This window comes from Haliaeetus leucocephalus, unplaced genomic scaffold (genome assembly GCF_000737465.1).
Source record: "Haliaeetus leucocephalus isolate CR32 unplaced genomic scaffold, Haliaeetus_leucocephalus-4.0 Scaffold495, whole genome shotgun sequence".
NCBI classification, from domain to species: Eukaryota; Metazoa; Chordata; class Aves; order Accipitriformes; family Accipitridae; genus Haliaeetus; species Haliaeetus leucocephalus.
Genome location: NW_010972931.1, coordinates 3,336,099 through 3,358,352, shown reverse-complemented (window position 1 = coordinate 3,358,352; position 22,254 = coordinate 3,336,099). Strand labels below are relative to the sequence as shown.

At 43.7% G+C, this 22,254-nt stretch overlaps 1 protein-coding gene across 1 annotated transcript; it reads right to left on the bottom strand.

The window, feature by feature from the left end:
* Nucleotides 1–11,127: 11,127 nt before the first annotated feature.
* CHAMP1 (chromosome alignment maintaining phosphoprotein 1) lies at nt 11,128–22,254 on the bottom strand. Its single transcript, XM_010575674.1, has 2 exons — nt 21,916–22,254; nt 11,128–14,833 (listed from the first exon to the last, which is right to left on the bottom strand). The coding sequence occupies exon 2, from the start codon at nt 14,770–14,772 to the stop codon at nt 11,902–11,904; it is 2,871 nt and encodes a 956-aa protein (XP_010573976.1). The 5' UTR covers nt 14,773–14,833; nt 21,916–22,254; the 3' UTR covers nt 11,128–11,901.

The following is a 22,254-nucleotide window of genomic DNA, read 5'->3' as shown; positions in this document are numbered from 1 at the left end:
TGCACGTACACGTGTACGTGTGCCTGAGTACCACGGGGAGAGGTGAATTCTTCATGGGTTTTTTTGAGAATTAATATCGCGGGAATTAATATTTTAATATATTAATTATCACAGGAATTAATTAATAATTAATATTGCAGGTAGTGGAAAGGAGGCACTGGGGAGAAGAATGCCATTCATGTTTGCAATTTGCCTCATACAGAAACACGAAGACCTCCTTGAATAAATCCCCGAAAAAAAATCACGCAAGCTTCCTGCACACAGAGCTAAGCTTGCTGTGACTAAAGCCACAGCAATATTTCCTTTAAAAGACATGGCACCATAAGGTCACTGCAGACGCCACCATTCTGTTGTCTGCCAAAGATATGGGGAACAACGTAATTTCATTTTATAGTACCTCCTCACTGGACTAAATTTGAGAAATATCTTAAAACCAGCCCTGAAAATAGAGGTATTCAAAGCGAACTAGTGTTTTGATGAAACAGATGGTAACCGTAATTAACTCTGGCATTTTCTCCCATAAACCACGTAGCTTTAACTCAATTAGCCGGCCTTTTATTTTTTTTTTAATTAAACAAACCCACTTGCATCTAATCAGCAACCAGTTTATCTCCAAACAATAAAATAGCCAGTTTTAAGAAATCTAGATGGGAGGCAGCCCAGGCCAACAGCCACCGAAGGCTCCAGCGCTCGCTTTCTCTCGGCCGGGGAGCCGCGGGTCTGCGGCACCGAGCTGCCCTCGCGCCCCGGGAGCCCTCCCCTACGCCGGGATCCTCTCTGTTTGTTTATATTAAGTGTAAAGAATGCATCCTGCAGCTGCTGCAAAACAACGCAAGCTATGCTGCGCCAGCCAGCGGCGGGGGTTTGATTTTCTGGGTTAGTTATCAGCAGAACTGGAATCTTCGCTTCGGCTGTTTGGACATAAACATGCCGACATAAACCAGAGTAGAGAAATTAGTCCAGTTCTGTTGTAAATGCATTGGTATTTGAATCCTTCCTTGCTGCTTCAAAAACACAATGAAGGCTATGCCAGCGGTCCCGCCTAAGATCATTTATCCCACTTACTTTGACAGTTTATCTTGCGGCAGCAGATCATTTCTCAAAAGCAGCATTTGCCTCCAAGCGATGTGACCGCCTTTGGTGACCGTTTTTAATACAATTAAAATGTCCCTACAGCTTTACCTGGGTTTCTTTGGTGGGAAGTTAAATTTCAAAGCATTTCTCACTGACAGGTTTGAAAGATCAAATTATGAAAGTCTTCTGGCTTCTTTCTCCTGATCTTTTGTGCAACGCCTTAGTGTGCGTGTGTACCAGAGAAGTCTGAAAGTGAGGAAATTAAGGATTTCTGACTGATTTTTACTGTAAATGAAGCAGGAAGGGCTCAGATTCCCACGGCCAAGGCAGTACATTTGTGTTTCCCCCTACTTTCAGCGACATTATGACTATGTCAAGGCCAAGCTGGCCATTTGGCTTATCCAGTTTCATCACTGCCTGGAGTAATGAGTGCAGTGAGAAAAAATGCTGGAGCTGGCCCAGACCACAGCAAGTCAATGTAAAATAACGAAGGACAGAAGTTTCGGGGCTTGTTTGTATTTTATAGCTGTAAACAGCTTTTGCCTCAGTGAGTCAAGTAGTGCACGGCCTCACTCTAGGCAAAATTCCTGATGGTTTCAAGGGGAAACTTGACTGCGGATGAGCAGGCTGCATCCGAAGGCAGCGTCTCAGAGCACAGTCGCTGTCTTGCTGCCCGTCAAATAGCCAAGAAAGCGCTGTCAGTGCTGGAAGCGGCAACATCCTAAACCAGGGTAAGCGAGGCCGGCGGTCCCACCGCAGATTTCCCACGGCACTGCCAGCCGTGCCTGGATGCGTGCGTTCAGATTCCCTGCTTGGAGGTTGCCCCCTCTTTGCTCGGACTTGGGGAAGCTTAACCTTGGTCTAAATTTGGCTTCTCACCTGCATCTTTTCCATCTCGCCCGTTCCCCCCGTGCATTTCTGCGCGGCCAAAAATCACGCACCGCCCTCCCCGAGGCGAGGTTTGGGCGAGAAGCCGTGCGAACGCTGTACGAGCAGGACTTGTGGGGAGCGCTGGTGGCCCTGCTTTACCCTCTCACCTTCTGGCGGTCAACAGGTCTGAGATTTTAAACCCTCTCGTCAGCCAGAGGCTGCGTCTCTGTTGTGTGCACCGGCCGCTGCGGACTGTACTTAAATCCTCTTTGGACTTACGGAGCTTATCCCCAGCAAGGGTCCTTGGCACAGTGGGCTGGCGTAAGGCGGTTTCCAGCACAACCTGGCTCTTCAGTACCACCACGGGAAGGGCAGGCTTCCTCTGCAATTCCCTTAGCGTTTTTTTTTTCTTATCAAGATAAGAGTAGTAGCGACCTAGGGAACAAAAGAGTGATTATTTTTTGGAGATTACATAAGTATTTCCAGCATCCTGGTAAATAACACACGTGCTATGGGAATGGGATAACCGTACGGCAGGGAGGGGCGTCAAAGAAAATAAACAAGTGCTTTAAAACAGAGGACTCTGGGTACAGGGCTGAGGAAATCAGTCCTAGTAGGGCTAAAACTAATTCACCATAAAAAGGAGAAAAGCCCAGCGCCATTTCTGAACCTATCGTTGATGTATTTTTATTCCCTATGTGTACCTAACATGTTCAAAAACTGTGCCTTAAAGCTGATCTCCTAATAAATTGCTCTGTAGCTCCCTCTAATGGGTAACTTCACCGAAACCGGGTTCAGGGGAGCGGCGAGCAATAGTGAGATCAAACTGCCTTTGGTGTAACATAAAATCAAGATTTTTGTGGCAGAATAGTTGTCATGTCCGCAAAACGATGACACTCTTATCATTCCCCATCCATCCACCGTTTTATTTTTATCTCGGTAGATATTACAGCTCTTCTTAAAAGAGTTTAAAGGGATAGTGAACTAAGTCAAGAGGCGAACGGCCCCACGGCACCGGTGGGGTGGAAGGAGAGCAGAAGCCAGGCAGGCTGCAGGCAGTGGCATGGCAGTGGCCGCGCTGCATCCCACAGCCTGCATCCCGCATCCCAAATCCTGCATCCCACCTCCTGCATCCTGCATCCCACCTCCCACATACCCCATCCCGCATCCCACCTCCGCATCCCACCTCCTTCATCCCGCATCCCACATCCCGCATCCCGCAGGAGGCTGTACCACCCAGGTACGGGCTGCGCCCAGACACAGGGGCCCCGCATGGGGCCCACCACCATCTAGAAGGCCGGCCACGCTTTATAACGCTTTTGTTAGCGTAAGAGCATTAGCTCAAACCTCGCCCAAAGCTCTAGCAAGGTTTGCAGTCTGGGAGGTGGCTGGCACCTTCCCTGCCAGGCTTCCCGGTACGAAGTCACGCAGCCGGTGTTCATGCGAGCGGGCTGATGAACTCAACCCCCAGCCAAATTTCTTTGCAGCTACAGCAGAGGTACTGCCTGCCCAAGAAATGTGTCGCTGAAGCCAGGGCAAATTAAAAGAAACCTATAACAAAGAGACTAAAAAATGAATGACGCAATACAGTAATGCACAAACGGCAATGTCAGAGTATAGGATCATTTTAAATGCGATTGCATCCACACTGAATTAAACAATTCATTCTAAAAATCTGTACACTACAATTCAAAGAGAAGCCAGAACTCCTCTTGTGTAGAGTAAAAGGTACATCAAAGCTTGCAACACAGGAGTGTGGATTTTCACACTAATCTTTCCTAACACTTTGCACTCCTACGGTTGCGGCTAACACCAGGGAGATTAGCACAACCAAAAAGGGGCAAAGTCTGTTCGGTTTCCAGTTCTGAAAATTGTTTTAGCTCTGAGATCCTCAGGAAGTCAGACATGAGAGAAAGCTGTAACAAAACAATCTCTCATATCTGAACAAGTGATACTGGTAAAAGCCACATTTATCTGCACACACATAACGATTTCTGTCCAACACATACTTATTTCGCGCACCGGGAACATTTAGTTTGTTTAAGGGCTTATTTGTATCAACCCCAACCTGCAGTTAGCCACAACAATTACTTTTTTTTAGGAGAAGGTAATATTCCATATCATCAATTATTTCTAATGCTGACTTTGAAAACAAGATGCTGTTTTAGAAGCAGAGGAAGAGTAATAAGGGACAGTAGGCTGGGTACAGACCAAAACAGCAGCCGAAAACAAGAGGAAAACAGTATTTTGCAGTTCTAATGTTGGGTTCAATCCCCACAGAAATAATGAATTTATGCAGTGAAACATTTGAACCTTAAGGAATAGCACTTAACATTCTAATACACGTTGATTTGCCTCACAGTGATGTAGAAAGCATTTATTTATGAGGGAGACCGGCAGCTCAGCTGCTACAAGTCCCAGACCGCTCAGTGGCAGGGTCTTGGAAGGAACCTGAGGTGACGCGTGGTGAAGGACTCATTCAGACAGGAATATTTTGGTCCACGTAGGCTACACATGGGGGTGCGCATGCTCTTTCACTAAGAAATATGTAATTACCACCTACCATTCCACCCTACTTGACTTTTTCTGCCCCTTCTGGATGTTAACACCCCATCTGCACCACAGTGGGATGCTTCATTTAACCATTAACCCAGGCGCTTACAAATTATTCTGGTTTGAAAAAAAAAATAATATTTACAGTCAAGACTTTTTTACAGACTAGTTTCTGCTTTAGAAATCGCACGGGTAAACAGTTTGACAAGAAGAATTTAGGGAACAGTGCACGGATGAGGGGAGTCGGGCAGCTGACAGCAGTAACCCCTTAAGCCAAAGCCGCAGCAGAGAGGTCACTACATTATCTATTTAGTGCACATATGGTCTTCGTGTAAAACCTTCTGTCCCGGCTGGGAGGCCGTAGTACCAAAATGTGTGTTACTGACATGCCGAGGCATCACTTCAAGTGCAGACCTGATTTCCCCCAAACTCTTCATTTGGTCGTCACCAGCCTCCTTGTCCTCCCTAAGAAAACAGCTCAGGACATCACCGGGCCAGCTCAGGTCTGTAGCAGCCGCATTGCTGAGCCTTTATAATGTTACATATTTGGAAACTCTGCAGAAGGAGGGAGAACTGAAGGAGCTTTAAGATTCCTTGTATGTACATCCCCCTGCATTTCTTTAATTTTCCAGAAGAATCTGTCCTCGGAGTCAGCGTAAGTATCAACGTTCATAGAATGCCAGTGACAAATGAAGTATCCATCTTCAACATCTATTTTTTATCAGAACTATAAAGATTAAATATTTGGCAGGACCAGGGAAATTCTGCACCATCCTGAACTTTCCTGAAGATGGGTGCAACATTTGCTTTTCTCCAGCGACTGGGGACCTCCCCCAAACTCCACGAAGGATGATGCACAACAGCCTTGCAAGGATGCTGGCCAATTCTCGCAGCACCCTGGGATGTCACCCGTCAGATTTGGTTTTATTTCTCATTATCCTGCTCCGATTTGACTGTTAATAAATTAAACTAAGTTCCCCAAGTGGAGTCTGTTTTGCCCATGACAGTAATTGCCGAGTGATCTCTCCCTGTCCTTATCTCGACCCAACGAGCCTTTTGTTGTATTTTCTCTCCCCTGCCCAGCTGAGGAGAGGAGGGATGGAGCAGCTTTGGTGGGCACCTGGTGTCCAGCCAGGGTCAACCCACCCCACAGAAGCAGTTCTTCTTACTGCTCTTGATGTCCCTTGCAAGTGTCAACCCTATGTGAACTTTGGCTTTCCAGACATCACCCTGGCACACCTGGGCGATGAGCTTTCCTCAGCTCCTTTACCCTTCAGAGCTGCCTCCCACACGATCCCACCTACCAGTTCCCTGAATAATTCAAAGTCTGGTCTCTTGGAAGTCTATGGTCCGTACTCTGCTACTTTCCCCCTCAGGATACTGCACCCCACTATTCCATGGTCACTACAGCCAAGTCTACCATTGATTACCAGATTTGCAACCCGTTCTTCCTTGTCTGTGAACCCCAGTGGCCCATCTAGTACCTGTATCAGGAAGCTGTCCCTGACACCCACTAGAAACCTCCTGGATTGCTTGGATCCTGCCACGCTCCCTTTCCATCAGATGTCAGGGGGATCAAGTCCTCCACAAGAATCAGACTTTCTCAAGTTGTTCAAAGAAAGCTTCGCCTGCTTTTTCACTCTGGTCAGGAGCTCTGCAACAAATTCTTACCGTGCTGTCACCCTAACTGACATCTCTAATCCTGACCCACACGCTCTCAAACCAGGCTGTTGTACATCCCAGAGAAGTACCACGCACCCAAGCTGCTCCTTCACCCGTAGGGCAACAGCATCTCCCCGTCATCTTCCCCTCCTCTCTTTTCTGCAGAGCCTGTAGTTGTCCATCGCTGCAATTTAGCCGCGTGAGCCGTCCCACCACATCTCAGTGATTCCAACAGTGTCACTCTGGGACCACACACAGCTCTAGCTCCTCCAGCTTGTCGGCCAAGCTGCAAGCATTTGTGCATATACATACGCTTGAGGCGTAGGCCTTGCACCATATTATTCTTCCTGAGGTGTCTCCTGATCCCATGACCCCCACATCCTTTATTTTCCACTCCTTTCCCATGTTTTGTTCGCTTAATTGCAGGTTGCCATCTCCCTCCCCCATCGTTCTTAGTTTAAAACTCTCCTCGTCAGGTTTACCAGCTTGTTGGCAAAGATGGTGGATCCCATTTCTCCCCAACAGCCCTCAACCCTCACACAGGGTCCCTGAGTCATAAAAGCCAAATTTCTCCTCCATCTCTCCCTAAGAATCCTCAAGCCTCAAACAGGGTTCCACGATGATAAAAGTCAAATCCTTGCCTACACCACCAGCCTCACAATTTGGCGGTGACCCGCGTGGTCCGTCCATGCTTCTGCAAGCCTCTGCTCTTCGCTGGCAGGAACAAGATCATGACCTGGGCCCCCCATTTCCATTATTTGTTATTTTTTGAAAACTACTTTTTTTGTTCCTAATGTTTATTTTTTTACAGATGAGAAGGCATGTGGGACCGACCAGAACACTTTTGTGTCTGTGAATATTTGACTATTCCTAGAAATACATAGCACAGATACTGTAACTGATAAACTCTTGTCTTCTGCAAAGTCAGGATGACAGGTACCTACGATAGGTATCTTTGTTCTTAATACAAGCACTTCATTTTCCCCATTAGGTTTAAATGATTTATTTTTCTTTTTACTTTCAAAAGGCAGGAGGCTTCACTTAGGTTTGGAAATTCCTTAAAAGGAGTTGCTTTTCCTCAATATGCTTCAGGTTCTACAGCTGTGCATAGAGGGAAAATAAGGAGTAAACTTAAATGCTCAGCGTACAAAGAGAAAACAACTATTTTTAAATTTTCTCTTGCAGCACTGGACGAAGCCACTGGGAATCAATGCCTGCTCCTCCACTGAGTTTTGCTAAAAGTCTGGAGTTTGAGGTTTTGGTTTCAGAAGGTTGTGCACTTTGAAGAGTCAATATTAGTATAAGCGTCCGAGACAAGGAATCAAAAAATCTGTTTCTGATACCTATACAAACCTCCACCGCAGTCAAGGATTGTCTAGGTACAATGAGAGCTACCCCGCAGCTTCAACAGAACAGCAAGTCTCAGCCACTATGCCAAGGCTCCAAGGTCAGCTAAGGAAACGCGAAGCACACGTATGTAATTTATCCATTTTGTCAGGGGTTATCACTTGTGGCTTTGGCACTCTTTCACGAGGCATGAGAAGAATCTTGACTGGAGCATCCAGTTAGACACAGACTAAGAAAGTAGAGAGGCAGAGAAAGAAAAGACCAACCCAGCAGACAACCGGCAGGACATACAAAGTAATGCATACACATACACAGAATGCATTCACGTTATTTAAATACACATGGTAGGAAGCTAAGTCCTTCTTAAGTCCCTGAAGTTTTACAAAATAATGTTGGTAATTATACATCAGATGCTTGTATTTGTGATCTTTAGAGATAACCGATCAACAGCCATGTGGCAACCCTGGCTGGGGAATGCTTAGTCAAAAAGCAAATTTTTAAACTTCTCTTTTGACCAAGAAATCCCTTAGAAACTGGGGGTTGGATTTTTTTTGTTTGTTTTTGGTTCTTAATACGTGTTAAACTAAGTCATGTAAACCTACAGGAAAGAAAAAGCAAAGTATTATACATATACTGTGAAAGGTTCATATATATTCCATATTTTAAAAGGACACAATTATGCTTCTGAAGTCTATTACAAAGCATATACAGAAAGGTTAGAATTCAGGTGGAACCCTACACCTTCGTCTACTTGCTTTTCAGTTTCATATTCACCTTCCCAAAGTTTGCATTCTCCAAGTTTTAAATTGATTTATCTAGCTCTGATACTTTCTTGAGCAACCTTTCTCATTCCCCACAGAAAGTAAGCAACAAAAATGTTCTTATATGCTTATACTTCAGAAAAGCAATTATTTGACCAAAACTTACTTAAAATGAAAGTTTCTTCAGAACAGGTCGTAACAGCAGTATGGTAGGAAACAGTTCCAACTTCTTCCTCTCTCTTCTCCTTTTAAAAATACATATATATGAGCATAGCAATGGTTGTGGTGACCTCAGTGCACTCATGTTAGTAAGATACGAGCGAGCTGTTCTACATCACTAAACAGTCATGATTAAAAAAAAAACCTCTAAAGGACAAAACTATGAATCCATAGACAAACCTTCAAAAATTGTATTTTCTACAAGATTTTCTGCTTCTAAAATTGCATGAGATTAAGCAAGCAATATATTAATATACAAAGAGAAAGAAAGGAATTTTAAGTACATACAACCTGCTATATCCAATCCCAAGATTATTCTTAAGCATGATGAAAAAAAATCTAAAGATTTTTACAAAAATCCATAAAAATTCTAAGTTTAATTGTACTCATCTCTGTTACTTAAACGAGATTCTTTTCCTGCCCCACTCCAAACGGAGCTCTACACTTTCTCTACACCCTAATACCCTCGCTCCAAATGGGCTTCTCATCTTTTTTCTACCAAGGTAATTAATTCATAGCTGTATGCATCACCTGTGAACCACTACATACCCTGTATAGACTGTAATAGGAAATTTTTTGCCTACCACATTTCTCAGCATAGGCTATAAATAGCCTTTTGGGGTGGGGAAAAAAAAAAAGAAAGAAAAAGAGAAGTGGAGTTGTCTTCTTTATATCTAAGGTCTGTAATCACATTTTTCTCAGGCTGGAGCAGCCCATAGGGTTCAGAACTGCAGTTATCTGAAATACCCGTACTGGAAGTAAACTTTGTGTTTGCCCCAGCTGCTGTCTCCTGACCCGATCACGTTGTTTGCCAAGCAAACCACCTCCACAGGAAACCTGAAGTTACAACTACTGGTGCTGATCCCAAAGGGTCCCTGTGCTGAAGAACAGGAATGAGTGAGACAGTAGCACGCAACACCGGGGGCTTTGATAAAATGCCCCAGTGACTTAATACGCAGTAATTTCTGGAAACTGCAGACCTCTTTATTTGGTTCATACTCTAACATATGAAACAAAATTAGTAATGATTTCAACTGATGTTATTTCAGAGAGTATCCAAGGACTACATTATAGCATTAGGCATATTCCAAGCAAATTCTTTCACTGGTTAAATCTTGAAGTGCTTCACTTGCATTTCTTATGTCAAAAAAGAATGATCACTGTTTGTACTTGAGTATTCATCCTTCTACTCAGCATCTATAATAGGTCATCTGAAAGGGAACAATAAACCCACAATCTGATCTGTCTACTGGTGTCCTACAGTTCCTTAGAGAAATTAGTTAAATCAGTTCAGATCCCAGCAGTAAACATCTTAAAGATCTCAAACTAGCATGGTGTAAGGGAATGGTGACAGAATACTTAGTCTGGACAAAAAAACCACACAGCAGAAATGTCCTTCAACTTCCACGAGGCTCTGACAAAATTCTGTACTTATTGAAACTGGAAAATGCCCATCATTCCTGTTTTTAAAGAGATTCAATGCCCTAACATCAAGGGGACTTGCAGAGTTCTTCTCCAAGAGTTACAAAGTACACTCTGACAGCTGTAAATCGAGATTAAAGAATCAAGTAGTCAGTTACCAAAAAAAGTACATAGAGAAACAGCATCAAGTCTTGATGACGGATTCCCAGAAATCAAGGAAGTTAGCTGGTAGAGAGTAGTGAGAAGTATCTGTCAGTAGTGAGACACAGAACTGTAAAGGTGACACCGCTGCCAATTCAAACAAATCCTTCCTTGATTTCTTCTCTTTATTCAAATACCTTAAGGCATCTTTTTAACCAAATGACTGTGCCAAGAGTGATGAAATGATAGCAGAGGAGAAAAGCAGCTTTTATACCAACTAAGTATGCTAGCAGAGCCGTAATAGTCAAGTGCTCTCTTTTAGATTTATCTATAGTTGCTCCTAGAAAAAAAAAAATAAAAAAATTCTAGAATTCTAGTCCGGACCCTGTGAAAGGACACGACGGGCACTGGACTTAGGGGCACGGAGTGGGTTTTGTCTTGTGCGAGAACCCTGCAAGAAAGCTTGCTCTTAATAGGCAGCACTGAGAAGTCACCTAAGTGTAGAGCTTTAAATATTTTTTCCCTTCCTTCCAGAAATCCTCTTGAAACACAAAAGATATCAGGCATAGGCTTCAATCAAATCAATCTGAAGCTCTTCGGTAGAAGCTTACACCTGAAAATTTTAAATTATTATTTATTTAACACTATCACCTTCATATTCTAAGCAAATATTTACAACAGCTGAAGTCTAGGCATAATTTAGCCTGAGGAGAAAAAAACTGTCCTTGCACGACCTCCACTTAAAATCTATTCTCCTGCTGAATTATAAAGTACTTACGGTTTTTGAACAGTTAACATGCAAATAGCACAAAAGCAAGCATGCTAAATAACAGTGCACAAATTCCTGTTTTTCATGTTTTCCCTCATTTACATCTGATATGTTTTTCTGAAGCAGACAGGAAATTTAGACTAACCTTGCTTTCCTAGGCTGGTGACTGGAAAGTTGAAGTATTCAGAGCAGAACTCCAGGACAATTTTGTATCTCCTGTTGCCAAAGATACTTAAAAAACAGTATGTTCAATGTGAAAGGTTTTGATCTTGATTTGGAAAAAAGGAAAAATGGCCAATGCCAGGTTGGGTTTCTTTTTATTGTTAAAAGATTAAAGCATAACATTTCACCAAATACAAGAAATTTAGGGGGTTTCTGACATTACAAACATCTGAATCATCAAGAGAAAGTGTTGAGCTATACATAGTCTTGACGTTAATCCATCAATTTAAGGTATATTAGTACATGCTTAAAACATGGCCAAAATACAGAGTCACAAAATAAGTACCTTGATGCTTCTAAATCTGAGACAGTAAGTCAGGGAATTGAGTGCAATAAATTTCCAACGAATGACTATACACTCAATTACAACCTCAGGGCACAATTACTCCAGAAGGATTGGTAATTTCTCATGCCTGGCTCATTCACATTCCATTTGGTGAGAATTTTAATTTTGAGAATTTGATAAAAACATTTTGAAAAATTCATTTAACAAATGTGAAAAAACAAGTTCAGTCTTCACAGGAATATATGGATTGCTTGCCACTCCAGTCCTTAATTGCCTGTACGTTTTACAAATCTTTAAAAAACTAATTTGTATCAATTTTGGTTTCAAAAACATAGTACATCTGAAAAATAAAATATGACTCTACTGATGGGTAATACAAAGACATGAGCACATATTTAAAATTACTTTCGAAAGTAAATCATTTCAGTAATACAGCTATAAGACAAGTTAAACATAGTACAATAAACCATGCATCTTCTGACTTGTCAGATCAGCTAAACTACTCGGTTAACATACAGCAACACTTTTGAACACTTCTGAAAATTCAGCTTTTCTAGCACAAGGGAAAAAACAGATTAAATTTGTTCTTCAAGTGGTTCAAGGCTGTCCAAGTGTTTTTTAGGTGTATCATCACTATGACGGCTTTGGCAATGGGTTAAATGTTTCTTAAAGCCTCGGGGAAAATTTGATTCAAAATTACAACGTGGACACTTCAACAAACTTTGACCATGAGCAGCAACATGGTTTTTAAGAAGAGACTCCAAGAGAAAAGCTTTGCCACATATTTTACATTTGTATGGGCTTTGAACATTATGCTTGTTAACTAAATGGTGCAAGACGGCACCTTTTTTCATTGCACGACAGCAACAAATTTTGCAATAATACTTTCCCTTGCCACGCTTCATGTATTTTGCTATTTCTTCCTCAGAGATGAAAGCCTCTTTCTCTTCGGTAAACTGCAGCACACACTGTGGCTGCACGGGAGTAGTTGCATCTATTTTGCTCTCTTTGCCATAATCAGATGACTCCATATCATATTGCTCTTGGTCACTGTTGGATTCTTGCTCCTTTATCTCCATTGAGTCCATCTCTGTTTTTCCACACTCACTGCTATTTAGTTCAGAATCTGAGTTCTCCTGGTTTTCCTTCTTGGGCTTCTTTTTGGGGCATGAATATAACATGTCTTCTGGTGATTCTTTGGCTAATATTGATTGTTCATCCTGTGAGAATAAATCATCCAGTGGTTTCTGATCATCTAAACTGTGAGAAAGAAAGTCACTCTCACCAGACTCGCTAGGTGTCTGGGGCTCGGAGGAAAAACCTGGAGCAGACTTGTGAGGCTCGGAAAACAGGATGTTCTTCTGGATTTCAGAAGGTACAGTAGTTTCAACATGTCTCTGGACATCAGAGGATAAAGCAGCAGCAGGCTTCTGCATCTCAGAAAATACAGCGTGCTTTTGAACATCAGGGGAAACAGCAGATCTCTGGGAGTCAGTAAAAACAGCTTGTTTGGGGTTCTCGGGAGAAACAGAAGGAGTAGATTTCTGGGACTCAGTAAAGAGGCCGTGTTTCTGAATTTCAGGAGAAGCAGATTTCTGAGACTCTGGAAAGGAAGTAGACTCCTGAACTTCAGAGGAAATGGGAGCAAGTTTCTGGGCTTCAGAAAATAGGGCATGCTTCTGGACTTCAGAAGAAACAAGAGCTGATTTCTGGGCTTCAGAACATAGGGCATGTTTTTGGCCTTCAGTAGAAACAGCAGAAGTAGACACCTGATTCTGGGGCTCAGAAAAGACAGCGCGTTTCTGGGCATCAGTAGAAACAGCAGGATTAGGTTTACGAGACTCTGGGAACAGAGCTCTTTTCCGAGGTTCAGGGAAATGAGCCCGTTTCTGAACCTCAGACGAAGCAGCAGAGGTGGATTTCTGAGTTTCAGAAAAATACATAGATTTCCGGGACTCAGAGAGTTTCCAAGATTCAGGAGATACCGAAGCACCAGGCTTTCGGACCTCAGGAAAGAAAGGCGGCTTCCAAGAGTCAGAGGAAACTGTGTGACTAGACTTCCGAAGCTCAGGAGAAACAGGGGGAGAATGCTTCCAGGTGTCAGGGGACAGAACAGGTTTCCAGCCTTCAGGGTAAACAGATGAGATGGGTTTCCATGGCTCAGAAGAAACAAGAGTAGACTTCTGGGATTCGGAAAAGGACGTAGATTTCCACGAGTCGGAAACAAGCCTCCTAGGTTCTGGCGACACAACGGGGCCAGGCCTTCGGGACTCGGGGGCAGACCTCCGGGATTCTACGGACACTGACATGGCAGGCTTTGGAGCCCAGGGAGAAACCGTGGAAGACTTCTGCACTTCGTGAGGTGTAGATCTCCAGGGTTCAGGGGAAACAGTCGGACCAGGTCTCCACGACTCTGGCGAAACTGCAGGAGCAGGCCTCCGGGTTTCAGGAGAAGAAGCAGAAGCAGGCCTACGCATTTGAGAAGGATGTCTCCGGGGCTCAGGAGACCCAGCTGGGGCATACCTTCGTGGTTCAGGGGATACTGCTGGAGGAGGTTTCTTTGGCTCTGGTGACACTGCTGGGGAGTATCTGCGGGGCTCCGGAGACACAGCGGGAGAATGGCGGCGGGGCTCAGGTGATACAGCAGGGGAATGCCGACGGGGCTCTGGAGAAATAGCCGGGGAATGCCGACGCGGCTCTGGAGACACAGCCGGGGAATGCCGACGCGGCTCTGGAGACACAGCCGGGGCTGGCTTCTGAGGGTCAGGGGACACAGCAGGAGATGGCTTCTGCGGGTCTGGGGATACAGCAGGGGATGGCTTCTGCGGGTCTGGGGACACAGCAGGGGACGGCTTCTCTGAGTCTGGGGATACGGCTGAGACTAACTTCTCCGGATCTGGAGACGTGGCCTGGGCTGACTTTTCTGGATCTGGGGACGCGGCCTGGGCTGACTTCTCTGGCTCTGAGGAAGTCGCCTGAGCCAACTTCTGGGGCTCTGGGGACACTGATGATTTCTGAAGCTTGGGGGAAACAACAGGTTCAGATTTGGGGAGTTCAGGAGAAAGGGCAGGTTTCCGCAACTCGGGGGAAAGGGTAGGTTTCTGCGGCTCCAACGTGACACTTTTTTTGGAGGAATCTGAATCTCCTTCTACCTGTTCTTTCCGCTCCTCATTCCACTTCTCAGGTGCTGCATGTTGTGCTGTGATGTGGTAATATACGTTGCAATACATCTTGCTGGTAAAGAAACATTTGTGGCAGTGAAACAGTTTTGCGCTTTTTTGATAAAATATAAGTTTACCCAAACCAGCAGCATCCATTTCATCACAATACTCTGGGTGTATGGTACCCATATGAATTTGTATATTTTCATAGTCCGTTCCTCTGAAGCTGCAGTGATCACACTCTAAGCGCTCGGTGGTTTTACGTAGTATCTGCAACACGTCCATTTTTCTACGATCAGTAATGGTTTTCACAGCACTGCACCTTTCAAAGAGGAAGCTTCAGTTCCTGCAATAAAGGGAAAAAAAATCTGTATAGTTAACTGTCAATGTTAATTTCAACTCTTTGTCATTCCTAAATAACCACATGTGCTTTTTTTCTCTCCATTTTAGACAGCATATCTTCTGCATAGGTACTATTTCATAAAGAAATCCAAATATAGGTCTCTCCAACTTCTGCACATCATTTTACATCAGTAGAACTTGAAAAGAAAAGCTTATATTTAACAATAGGCCTTCCCAGCTATGTAAAAAAATCTGGAAGCAAATGCTAAAAAAAGAACCCAGGTGATGAAGAGCTAAGTTTGTTTCCTTTGATAAATGTGATTGCTTCTCAGTTGTCTTTTCTTCCCAGATTCAAAGTGTTTTTATTTACATTACACCTGTAAACTGCAAATAAAAAGTACTCTAAAACAGTGCTACTGAGACAGCCATTTCAAAACTGCATCTTCATCATAAAATATCAAAACAAATTAGCTGTTTTTGACAAAGGCAAAAAAAAATTCAAGAGGAAAACAGCAGCTTAAAGCCTAGGCTCTGTTTTCATCTGCTGAACACTGTTTTTCTTTCACAAATTACATGAAAAACAAAAGCTCCTGCTCATAAAGACCTTATCCATTATGAAAAGAATTTTTTCCATTCCATTATTTCATCTGCTGCCCTAATAACAACAAAAATACTATTTAAAAAAAACAGTACTGACTTTTTTTTTCCACTTGGTGTAGTTGACAGCCCTCTGTGTTCAAAACATTGTTTGCCTCACCCCAAAGAGAAAGATGGAAATCTCTCAAAATCACTGTTTTTGCAAGACCTTAAGAAAACAAAACAAAACAAAAAACCCGCCCCAAAAACCCAGAAATGCAGCATCTGAAATGCAAATAATTTGTAAAGATTTTGCTAGATTCCACTATTTCCAACAGAATTTACTCGGATTAGCTACTACAATAAGCAGAAAACCAAGTCTAACCATATTCCATAAGTCATTTTCACGTAAATGTGGGAGGTATCTCTATGGTGAAAAGGAGTATTTGTGAAATGCACAGGCTTTTTTCTTCTATGTTCAAATTAAACAGATGTTACATGATTATCATGCTAAGCTATCAACCTAATTCTGGGGGTCTTGTAACACACACTGTTTCAAAACACACAAAGTTTTTGTGTCATTTTAACACTAATTTTCCTGTCTAAATATATAGTAGACTACTAAGAAATCTAAAAATATGCATCCAAATGAAGTTTTCTTAATTTATTCCTAAAGCATTTTTACCCTGGTTTCTTATGGAAATGAGGCTTATACAAACACATTGCCCTACAGTCATTGCCAATCAAATTGGACAAAGCAATCCAGTCTCATTTTAAATTTCTACAAGTTTCATGAAAATCAGGAATCAAGTAGAGAATGAAAGAAATGGCTCCAGTGAGGCTAAGGCTGAATATTTCACTTAACAGTTACTGGCTCTGTTTAGCCTGTAATCAGTACATGAATGGTCAGTATGCAAATGCTCTTAAAACCTGCAGAACAAGCAGTGTCTGATTCAGCTTGTAATTCGGGAAAAAGAGAAGGAATTAAAAATACAACAGTGGTGAGCTGCTTTGGGTTTGGGGCAGGGACAGAATGAAAGTAAATTAGCAGTGCTGCTAAAGGATGACATGGATACAGAAAAAACAACAGGAAAGGGGGATTGGCTGAGGAGTAGAAGGCACAAATCCCTAAGAAATAAAGGTTCACTAGCTCAGTTCCTCATGGAACAACTTCTCTGCACGCACTATGCATATGCACCTCAGATCAAGTCACGGGAATAGGTAGATTTCCAATCGGGAAGCACAGCTGGACCACAGACAGAGCTTTAAGAGGGATCCAGCTTTACATCTATGAGACAAATGAACAGCATCCGACCGCAGGCTAGCTACATATGAAAAGGAATTGCATTGCTCTACAAATACTGAAGTGGAAGGACCTTTGGGATGTAAGCTGCAGTTTCCCAGCACTATTAACAGCCATATAAAAGACACCCCAAAATGCAGTCCACACCGCATTCGGTGTTGACCACAAAACACTTCCCAACATCTTATAACAAACTTTATATTCCTGTACAGGATCAAAACAAACCAGAAAGCTAACAGTAGTGCTCAGTGGTCTGTATCCCTGCAATAGCCAACAACTTGCCAACTGAAAAACCCCAAAGCAAGCCATGTCTTAATATACCAAAAGGCCTGAAAGTCTTTATGAATTAGGGTTTATTTTTTGGCTGGGGGATTTGGGGCAATGGGAGGAAAGGAAGATTTCAATTTGAAAGCCAGAAACTCTGAATTGATCATACGAGCTAAAGAAAAAGAACTTTTTTTACCGAATCACAGCAGAACATAATTAGGACAATAAGAACATACTGCACTAATCACATTTTCAGAACTGAAAGGGAATTTTGTCACTTCCAAAATTGGTGGTAATCCTGCATTGTCCGTTCTCTTTTCTCTAGAAAAAAAAGGCTTTTCCAAACTTAATTTATCGTAGCGTACAACAAAGTTTACCAGACAATCTCTTCTACCCTTTTCACACATTACCTAACTGTTGCCCTTTCTGGAGTTTTCTGTTACTCACTCCTCTCAACTACACTTCACTCCACCTCCCACTCTCTCCTTTTATTCAGTCCTATCTTACTTTACAATGGAAATTTCCATTTTCCTTCCAAATGCAACAGTGAGAAAAGGTCCCTGGCTCCCTTTCACAAATTGTCCAAGTTGCTGTTAAGCTTTTTTGACCAGGAGGTTATTCTGGAACTGGGGAAGTTACAGGCACTTCCTCATTTTCATCTCCAGACATTTAAAGGTTGACATTCAAGCCTTTGGCATAAGAAATAACATTAAAGAGTTGGTGGTACTTTCTCTCACACTGCCATAGCTCACCATTTTTAATTTTCTAACTTCACTACACTGTAGCTGGCAGTCACTGAAGAAACTGCCTCTTCTGCTGAAATCTCTGCTTAATTGAGGCAAACTACTGAGCAAGACAACTCTCTGGTATTGCAGCACCTTAGGCCATGACTCCATGGAATAGTAAATCTAGTTTTAGAATAGGGACTGTGAGACCAGTAACAAACTTGAACAGCGCTGAGCCACTATTAACTCATGCTGCCAATTTAAATTTGTTGAAACCCTTCTGAAGGAGTTAACTCTGAAATGTTGCTGGTTCACTTAGCACACATCTGAATAGCTAGTCTAGAAGATTTTTCCGCCAACCCTTCCTGATCCCTTCTCACTTTGAGCTCAATCACCACTGTCTCTACATAGCTCTGATTAGTGCCCTCCTCTATACTCAGGTTTGTCACACAGATAACGGCCTGCTTCACATTTCTCTTTGCTGTCAACCCCTGCATCAGAACTTGTTTTGCACTGGATCCTGCCTTGACTAGTTGGGTGAAAGTTTGAAGAAGAGCATGTCACTGCTTTCTAAACAGTCCCACGCCAGCACAGCCAGCCAGGCTAGAAAGCATATGGTCAACAACCAGGTCCCCGTGGCTTTGGATTTGCATGAACTGTGATGTAATCTGTGCTCAGTGGCATCTTTTTGGCAACACTAAAAAAGATGGACCACGCTCCCTCTGCGTAAATGCTTTATTACAGACATCAAAGGGACCTAGCTCTGCACTGCTTCAACTCAAACCCATAAAAAGAGTAAGGAAAATAACTGGTGCAATCAATCTGGCAGGGTGCCCCATGTGCACTGCAGAGAACTTGACCAAATACTAAATCCAAACATCATTTTAGTCATCTGAAGCCCTTCAGAGAGGAGAAGTACAAATTTCAGGATGAAAATCAAGTTGTCATGAGAGACAGGTGCCCCATGAAACACAGCAGAAGGGAGAGGGCTGCTAGAGTATCTCTCAAGCCCCCTTGAAGACTCCTAGGAGACACAAACAAGCTGCCACCCGTCCAAGTACAGATAGCTGTTGTGCAGGCCCCAGGCTGCTTTGTTTTGCTGGACACTCTGCCAGGCCCTACCTGGCTTGTAAAAAGGACACTTCAGCATTACCCCTACTCAAACTCACAGTTACAGGCTGTGCCATGCCACAGTGGCTATAGCTGAGGCCGTGCTGCATGCCACTTGAAGACTACCGAGCACGCCGCATTCCTTAACCGCTATTTCTGCATCCCCTCCTACTTTTCTCACTTTTCATGGCTGCAACACTGAGAAAACAAATACAGATACAGCCAAACAGAACTATCTACTCCGAGAACACATTACAATTGAAGCAGAAGCCTGAAGCCCAGCATTTTGCTTGTCCTGTGGCCGCATCCTGTCTCCACTTCAAGGTGAAGTACTAAGATTCGGCTAAGATTCTGGAGTTTGCAATACTAAACTTTAGCTTAAGACAGCCAAGACTCACTCTTAGTCTTCCTGAGACATGAAGATTTCCACTGGAATCTACCTAAACAGGCAAGTGCTTCTGTCTACAAGCTCACTATAGCCACAGATACCAAGCACAGTAACAGCATCAGCACCAACTCTCAGCTCTTAGCTCGACTGAAGGTTTTTGCTGACCTGAAGTGATGTAGAACAACGTCCACCACTCAGGTTAAAAGCTGCTTGAAGAGACCCAGACACGTCAGCAGTGGGACCACCAGTCTCTACTGCTGCTCCATCAGCCACCTCCTCCCACCCCCTTCTTCTACGCATGTCTAGAACCTACATACAAAGTTCCTACCACCAGCTCTCCCCTCTCTCCCCAGAGATGCTGAAGGTCCTTATACCAGTTCCTGTCCCCTACACTGCAGTTCTCACTGTGATCTCCTCCATCACACAAAGAACAGAAGGACAGCAGTGGAAAAGGATCAGTAATGAGGACCCGTATCTACCTGAGAAAAGAACAACTACCACTACTTTTCTTGCTCAGTTCTCAGCATCCAAGAGGCCAAAGTCATGATCTGGCAGAAAGAAAAAGTACCCAAGGAGTCAGAGGCAATGAGATAACTGCAAATTCTGAAGCTGGCTATGTATATTGCAGGGCAACCAGAGAGTGCAGTCAAACAGCATCAGCAATCTCTGTCAAGCTCACATCAGACTGAGCAATAGGAGTGGCCAAAGCTACTGTACAGAGCAGACAGACCTCCTGGTATCTACCCAGCCAGCACATACAGCCACTTCAGAGCCAGTTCCTGAATTCGGCATCCCATCATCCATGAGGATCCCACTAAAGATTAAGCCATACTTCCTACACCCTCTCAAAAACCTCCCAGTGGTAGAAAAAGAAATGCGCAGGAGATAACTGTGTATAAGAAAGAATCCACCCATGGGATGGCACAACACTGACTCTGTCAGCTAACAAGATGTCTCCACTTCTCAACTCCATTCCAATTTCATAGCTACACATCTACTAATCATTTCAGTTACTTTTAACAAACACATTCTACTCTCAATGTTGCAACTTTTAATATATCCCTGAATTTTTCCTCTACAGAGGATACACTGTGACTGTCATCAGGCAGCACCAGAGGCAAGCAACAAAGGGCTCAAAGCTAAAGATCTAGTCTGCCTGTTGAGCACAGAAAATTATGGGTTGCTTTTCCTATGACACGTAGAACTTCAGAACACAGCAACAAGTAGTCTCTCATGTCATACTTCAAAATCAGACTGTCTTGGTTCCCCTGGCAGAAGGTTCTGTATCTCTTTTCCTCTCAATAAAGAATCAAGCCTGGTGAGACACAAGCAGACAATGAGGACATGCAACACATATCAGTGATGCCAGCAGAGCACAGCAGAGTTGGGAAAGCCCTCAAGAAGAAAGGCCTCTATTTTCTGTGATTCCCTACAACCACATTGGAGTCCCTGTACCAGTCACTGCACAGGAAGGATGGCTGTTTGTTCTCATCAGCCTTGGAAGTTTCTTGCAGGCACACAGTTCAGCCATATCCTCTATCAGTGAAGAGGGTTGATGGTAAAGTTCGCTCCCAGCACAAGAAAGCTGAATACAGCCACATCATTGCCTCCACTAGCAGGAGCAGATCCAGACTACTACTGCTGTGTCTACGCAAAAGGAAAAATGACATGTTCCTGCAGTGCCAAAAAGTAAATGGCAGTCTGGTGGCAACACGATGCTTCTCTTGAAGCTACATCCCTGTGTTGTGACTGACAAGAAACAGAAGTTTAGCTCCCAGAGGAAGCTGCACACAAACACCCCCACAATGCAGCAGAGCAGGCACTTCACAGCGCAAATGGCAAGGGGGTCACTTCCACCACACCATGAACGAGACAGGCAAGCGCGATGCTCCTGCTAATCCAGCAGTGTCCACAGGAATCTGACTGCATCCTCACAACTGAACTCCCAGCTCCCGGCCCATCTGTTCAGGCTAAGTTCCATCAGCAACGATCGCTGAACCACGTCTTTAAAATTACACACCTAAAAAAGGTACAAACACCCTGACCCGGCCAGCCACTGAAAGGGTGAAATACACTGTGAGAACACGTGAGACACCAGATCCAGGCAGAAAATGCTGTATTATGTGGTCCTCTGTTTCCAGGAAGGGTTCAAGTCAGTAGAAAAGTGACAATACTTGATGCACATGCAGATGACTTAAGAAACATGAAGAAGACAGAACTGCAGCTATTTTGCAAGATTTGCACCTTTGCTAAGAGAACGACAAGTCTACACAGCAACATTAATTCTTAACACAAGATCTAACAACAACCTAAACTGCAGAGTAATATCAATACACCTGTGACAGATTCGGGGTAGGAAAAGTTAACTCCATGCACTTCTGACAGGGCTTTCTAACTCCAAATTCAGAATTCCACACAGATAGCTTCCAAAAAACGGTCCCAGAAACCTTATTTCTGCAGTGCTGAACCTGAGCTAATGAAGTGCCACTGGACCCACCAGAGCACACAATCTAGTCAGGAATCGTGAATTCAGGTTGTGAATCTTGGTGACACCAGGCTATGAATTCCACTTACATTACCCTGGAAGCAAATGAATCATAGAATTGTTTAGGTCGGAAAAGACCTTTAAGATCATCGAGTTTAAGATCACAATGAGGTTCAAGGGGAGCTCGCAGAAGAGCAAAATGAAATCCGAAGTCTCCGTGTTCTTCACTTACCAACAACTCGGTCAAGTCCAGCTTCCAATCACCCCTCTAACTTCTAACGGTGCTGAACTGCAGCTCCCCTCCGCACGGCCAACCATCAAACCCTCCTAACGCCCGCACCAGCCCCTCACGGGCAGTGACTGCTCCCCCGGCCCTTCTCCAGGCTCCCTAAAGTTCACAGGCAGGAGCCTCCTTCAGTTCAGCGGTCAGCTCTAAACCGCCACCAACAGTCGCCATCCCTAACGGTGTAACCCCGCGACACGTTCCGAGCCTTCGCTTTGCATCTGCTTCGCTTCGCCTGAGGGGCGACGCAGTCCCCTCCTCGCAGTCGCTTCTGTCGCGACCGAAAAG

What these genes read in the sequence shown, in the direction of transcription:
- CHAMP1 (XM_010575674.1), bottom strand. Translation starts at nt 14,772, where the DNA reads ATGGACGTGTTGCAGATACTACGTAAAACCACCGAGCGCTTAGAGTGT.